A 6,017-nucleotide genomic window follows, 5' to 3' on the forward strand; every position below is an offset into this window, starting at 1 on the left:
TGTATAGACAGGTGTGTGGCTTTCCTAATCACGTCCAATCAGTATAATCAAACACCGCTGGACTCAAATGAAGGTGTAGAACCATCTCAGGGATGATCAGATGAAATGGACAGAGCCTAAGTTAAATATATGAGTGTCACAGCGAAGGGTCTGAATACTTATGACCATGTGATATTTCAGTTTTTCTTTTTTAATAAATCTGCAAAAATGTCAAAAATTCTGTGTTTTTCTGTCAATATGGGGTGCTGTGTGTACATTAATGAGGAAAAAAATGAACTTAAATGATTTTAGCATATGGCTGCAATATAACAAAGAGTGAAAAATTTAAGGGGGTCTCAATACTTTCCGTACCCTCCATATATGCATTTATGATTAGATTGTGTCTCTTTTTTCCTATTTTCTTTCCTATTTCATTGCACATTTTCCTAATGTGAATGCACAATTTTTAATTTGATATTTTTTATTTTCTTGTTGCCTTCTAAAACACATTTTAGAGCCTCTGTACCAGACTCAAATTTCTTGTGTGTTTAAACATACCTGCCCAATAAAGCTAATTCTGATTCTGATGGTAAATGTGCCTGGCAATTGAAAGGTTTCATGAGGACAATGTGCTCTGCAAGGCTGGTCAGAGGACAGAGTTTAAATTGGTCTGCTTCGGTATACAGATTTAATCTATGCCTACAAACAAGCAAAAAGCATTCACATAGGATGCTGAGGCAGCAGTGACTCACTTTCACTTTTCCATTGACAAGCACCCCCAGATCCCCAGGGTAGTCAGCGTTCCTGATGTCTAGGTCATGAGGTGACACATACAGCTTCTTGTTTCTGAGGCAGAAGAACTGCAACTCAGTTAGGCCAACCTGCAAAGCATTCCCCCAGTTGGACAGGATCTCCATGGTCACATACAATGCAGGGGTGACCTCTGCTGAGGACTGGCGTCTCTGCAACGACAACACAAAACATTCACAAGTGCTTCTGTACACTTATGTTGCTGTCACACCCAGCAGTATTAGGATAATTCATTCTAAACTGTGAGATGGTGTTAGACTCACCGGCTGCTTGCTGTAGTCTGCTTTCACAGTCTGAGAAATACTGTAGCTGGGTCCAGCTTCAAGTTTCTCCAAAGCTTTTAGCAGTTTCTGTTGTTGCCTAAACAGAAGGATGACATCCTCAGCTTTGCTGCTTTGTCTGTTGTCCCTGAGGAATGGCTGAGCACTGTGGTAGCTACACTGATAAATAATTCTTGAAGGTCAAAGCGTGAACACAGTTATGGTAGTTCCTGTCATAAGACAGAATGTAATATAGCACCTGTGTTTTTAACTGTCGTATTCTGTCAGCATACCTGGGGCCCATAAGAGTGATTCTCTGCATGGCCAAAGTGACACCGTTTTCATCCTTGTCATGGGCACTGTGGTGCACTAAACCATTCATCAGCTGGTGTCCCGTGCCCTGGATGAAAAGGAAACAAAACACAAACGTCGGAGATAAATAAGCTTAGAGACAAGGTTTACATACAAGATATATCCAACACTATCTTAATATTAAAACCAAGAGCACATAGAGTACATATGTAGAGAAATGGGCAGACACAGTGGAAAAGGAAATCAGGCCATACTAGCATATAGGAGTGTTCTATATGCTGGATCACTATAAAAACTACATTTGAGAAAAATGTTTGTAATATGTAATAGCCCAAGTAGAATAAGTTGAGTAGGAGAAGTGTAGTGTGAAGGAGGAGAACCATGTTGCGGCTGAAGAGCTCTGGACTGTGCACAGTGTTGTTTTCTCTCTGGATGGCTTGCCGCACCCTGCATGCCAACTCCTCTGGGTCTCCCTCCTCAACAGAAACCTTTCTGGCCGCTGACAGGGGCCTCTCCACTCGACTTCTTGGCCCTTAAGCAGGAAACACACACTGTTTTGCAGCAATAGCTATACATCTATCCAAGCTTTATAGTCACATTTTCAAATGGGCTTGTATAAAGAGTTTATTCCAGAATGGGAAATCTTACTTACTCTGACCATCCCGACTCACTTTTGAAGGTGGCCTATCTAATGTCTTACTCTTCACCAACATGGGTTTTGTAGGTATAAAGGTGTCAGCGTTGTCTTTCCTTTTTGCAGACAGGGAGTGTTCAATCTTACAACCTGAAGCAATGAAGAATATGAACAAGAGGAAAGTGTTCAGGATGTTCATGTTAGAAATATATCGTGATCAGTACAGGCAGTTTGAAGGCATAAAAAGATCAGTGTCCTGTGCTGGCTAATGTAACGTGAACTGTGCACAGACAGCTAATGTACTTGCCAATTCTCCTTGTGTACAGGTCAGTGATAATGACACAAATAAGGAGGAGACGGAAATTCTCTGGATAGTTAAGACTCATCCTAAAACTCAATAGCACATTTTGCATATGAAAGTAGATGCTGAAGCCTACTTTGAGGTGAGGGTCCAAAATCCAGGACAATGAGCTTTGCTGAGTCAAAATGGCTACGGGAGCTGCTGGGTTGAGGGTGGGAGGATGACTTTGAGGAAGAGACAGGCAGTCCCAGCTCATCCAGACTCTCAGTGCTCTCGTCCCTCTCGATCTGCTCCTCCACCCACTCTTCGTCTGACTCCTCCCCAGCTGAGCCGCGGTTGCTCCGCCGCATGCTAACCTCCAGGCTCTGACGCAGAACCTGGTTTACAAAAGACCAGCATTCCACTCAGTCATCAGTGACAGCACTCACAGGCACAAACATACACACATGCAAGATGACAGTTTAAGCAATCCCTTGATTTAGTGACTACCACTGAAATACTTTCATAAATTAACACCCAGGAGCATGAAACATGCAGATGATTCACTACATCTCATGCCACCTTGACAAGATGATACAGAACAGTGTAAATATTTCTTTTTCTGCTCACCTTCACTTCCTCAAGGTTGAGAAGCACCTTCTCACTGTACTCCTGATTCACTTGGCCTCCTTGGATCTCAGACCTGGAGCTGAAGGAGCGAGACACCTTGCAGGTGTCCCTTGGGGAGCGGGGACTACAAGGCGAGCGTGGACTGGATGTCTACATTAAACATAGTGATTGTAGAAATAACAGAAAGTTGTACAGACAGATGCAGATGACACATACCCCTCCCCCTAAAATACACCCACACACATAGGCTTAGTAGGCATTGTTATGTCTTCCTTCTACCTCCATGTCTACGCTTTCATAAGGTTCAAAATCCTCAGAGTAGCACTTTTCCGGGGATAGCTGTAAACTTGGTCCTTCCTCTGTTCGAATTCTGATAGAATCCTACAGACATGACAAAAGCAGAAAGATTTCATGTGTACACTTTCATTATAAAATATTTATCTATTATCAAACATAATCAAGGATTGCAAATATTTAGAAATTAAGGGCCTATACCTGCACCCATTCCTTCCTCTGGACCTTCTCTGGGGCAGTGTGGCTCCGCTCCTGATTACAGCTATCTTCACTTAGCTGACGGGCGCTTCTACAGACATCTGGTGATGAGTCACAGCAGAAAAAGGAACATGAGCACTGCCTCAGAGGAGAAGGAACACTCAGTCATACACAGATGGTCCACAGCACATAAAGGAAGAACAAAAACCTAGCCGCCAGTTACAACTGTCACTATCATTTATTCACTGAGACTGGGCATGAGATCATGCCATACAAACTACAAATTGGGGAGTGGTGACTAGTAGCCGTTTTCCATATGGTCTGGGGATGACAGAAGCAGCAACATAGGAGTATAAGGCACCATCTCTGAATGTAGTGTAACCATGACTCAACACTCAAGAACAATATTTTCCCCTGTACAATAGAAGGGTAAAAAATAATGAGGTCTTATATGAGAATTCTGAGTGTTGAGCATGTGTAGATTTATTTTGGTATGGCAACAACATACCTGCTGTATGTGCAGTCCTCCAAGCTCGTGGGCAGGTGACAGACTTGTGGTTGGAGCACTTGGCCTGCTTCCTTCTGGCTTCAGCATTGGCTCCGTTAAGATAAATAGAAAAACCTTGCTCAAGCCGTTCCAATTCAATTTCCCTGGGGTCTTTGACCTTAAGGCGCTTTAGGATTCTGTGGAACAATGGCTACTGATGACTGGCAGTGAAACTCTGGCAAACAATGTATTGTAGGCTTCAGATGGCCAAGATCAACATTCAGGACTCACATTTTAACCTTCTCTGTCCTACATTTGACACACATCTCGAGTGTCAAAGCAAGGAACCAATCAGTGCTCCAATTAAGCAACACTGAAAGTCATGAAGGAGTTGTGTATCTCTGTGAAATCTAATCTGTCTCTCCCCAAAAGACTGTGCTCACACTTCACCTGTTTTTGTGCTGGAGGTTGATTAAATATTCATCCAGAGTGTCATCCGCAGCAGAGGCAAGCTTCTCTCCTTGGCACGTCTTCTTCTCCTTCAAGAACACAAGCATGAGTACACACACACACACACATAAAGTCAGAAAAGCTTAAATCAACTGTTTAAGGAAAAAAAGATTGTTCCATAAGTATTCACGTTCACAAACTACAATCAATATCCACTTTACTCTGTACATGACAAAATCTTTGCAAACAACTTGCACCTTCATGTCTTGTGTAAATAAATACACCAATACAACACATGCAGCATGTCAAGACGATAAGCTTACAGTTCATGGTACTAAAAAACACACACACACACACTCACACATTTGTAATGTGTGAGTGTGTGTGTGCTTTTCTCAGTGCTGAGGTTAAACATGTGACGTAAAAATTGGCTGAATAACACATTTGTCCCACAATGATTTCATGACAATATTATTTAACTCTAAAGGCCTACAGACTTTCAAATATTGACAGGAGGTCGTGGAATACTGACCACAGCAAAATGCACTGCTGAAATATTTGCATTAACTGAGGGAATTACTGACTATTGCAGAACAAGTCCAACTCTTATGAATCCATGCCTTGTCAAATTCAGGCTCTTCTTTAACAGATGGTCCTACCCTGAACTCATTTGGTGCAACAGTGGTTATAGAGTGACTGGAACAAGAGCTATTATATCTTGCAATAAGGCACAAGATGCATAACAAAAAGTCTTTTCAAAGAAAATAGCACTGACATTCTTCAAGGCTAGAATATGAATCGTTACTTAAGATGTTAATGTAACTAGGGTGTGATGAACAACTGACCATTTCTGTTTAAAAACCACACTTATGTTAAGATACTTTATTGAAAAAAAATTATTGTTGGGGACTTGTCAACTACATGTCGCTAACGCAAACTAGTAATTTATCTACCTTTAGCAGTACTTTGTTGGTAGTTCAGCTACATTCATAATAGCATAGTGATTCAAGTAGTTAAATTAAAGGGGGGGGGGGTTGCTATTTTTGTGTAGTTAACTACTGAAACTACAAAAAGCAATGAGAGGGATATTTTATTTTACCATTGTGGAACTGTCTGTTGGCAGGAATACTGAGAGGATGTTTATACTGTCTAAGCAGGTGCAAGATGAAGACTGTTGTCGTTGTTAAGGTAATACAAGTCAGATGTAAGTAAAATAACAGGCTCATTTTTAGTAGAACAGTGTTCAAGTAGTAGTAGGTCAAATGGCCTCTAAAGGTGCAAGTCTGTGTGTGTCTGTGCATATCTGTTTTATTTATAGTTATGTAATCCAGATTTGTTTACAACATTCCTTGCAATCTTGTCCTTGTGAAAAGCCCAGATGGGATTGTTTTATTGAGAAACGGTTAGATCTCAGGCAATAAACTTAACTGAGTGTCATGTTTGCTGGCATGTGACTATTGTATTTTATTATAATTTTGCATAATGTGTGCATTATCAATTCAAACTTTTTTTTTTTAACAACTTTTTCCTAAGTCACTTTAGTTAACCAAACTAGATTTCTCCATAGAGTAGCTTTCCACTGTTAATACTTGTGGCTTGCAAAGCTATATTTCAAAGTAGCTTCCCAAACACTGGAGAAAAAAAAATACATCAACATCAGCAAAATCCCAAAGTGCTGGTTCA

At 41.0% G+C, this 6,017-nt stretch overlaps 1 protein-coding gene across 4 annotated transcripts in view; it reads right to left on the minus strand.

Moving 5' to 3' along the window:
• The window catches only part of katnip (katanin interacting protein), a 22,412-nt gene that overhangs the window by 15,176 nt on the left and 1,219 nt on the right, over nucleotides 1-6,017 (minus strand). For 3 of the 4 annotated variants that reach the window (XM_020606160.1, XM_020606158.1, XM_020606159.1), the window contains 11 exons: nucleotides 4,335-4,423; nucleotides 3,906-4,081; nucleotides 3,401-3,498; nucleotides 3,185-3,286; nucleotides 2,906-3,055; nucleotides 2,433-2,673; nucleotides 2,014-2,145; nucleotides 1,742-1,893; nucleotides 1,343-1,449; nucleotides 1,053-1,149; nucleotides 732-941 (listed from right to left, as the gene is read on the minus strand). In XM_020606160.1, coding sequence (XP_020461816.1) covers nucleotides 732-941; nucleotides 1,053-1,149; nucleotides 1,343-1,449; nucleotides 1,742-1,893; nucleotides 2,014-2,145; nucleotides 2,433-2,673; nucleotides 2,906-3,055; nucleotides 3,185-3,286; nucleotides 3,401-3,498; nucleotides 3,906-4,081; nucleotides 4,335-4,423 — 1,554 coding nt within the window. Of the gene's footprint in view, nucleotides 1-731; nucleotides 942-1,052; nucleotides 1,150-1,342; nucleotides 1,450-1,741; nucleotides 1,894-2,013; nucleotides 2,146-2,432; nucleotides 2,674-2,905; nucleotides 3,056-3,148; nucleotides 3,287-3,400; nucleotides 3,499-3,905; nucleotides 4,082-4,334; nucleotides 4,424-6,017 lie in introns of those variants that run through there. The other variant, XM_020606161.1, reaches the window with a different exon arrangement.

Source organism: Monopterus albus, unplaced genomic scaffold (assembly GCF_001952655.1).
Source record: "Monopterus albus unplaced genomic scaffold, M_albus_1.0 scaffold76.1, whole genome shotgun sequence".
Classification (NCBI taxonomy): domain Eukaryota; kingdom Metazoa; phylum Chordata; class Actinopteri; order Synbranchiformes; family Synbranchidae; genus Monopterus; species Monopterus albus.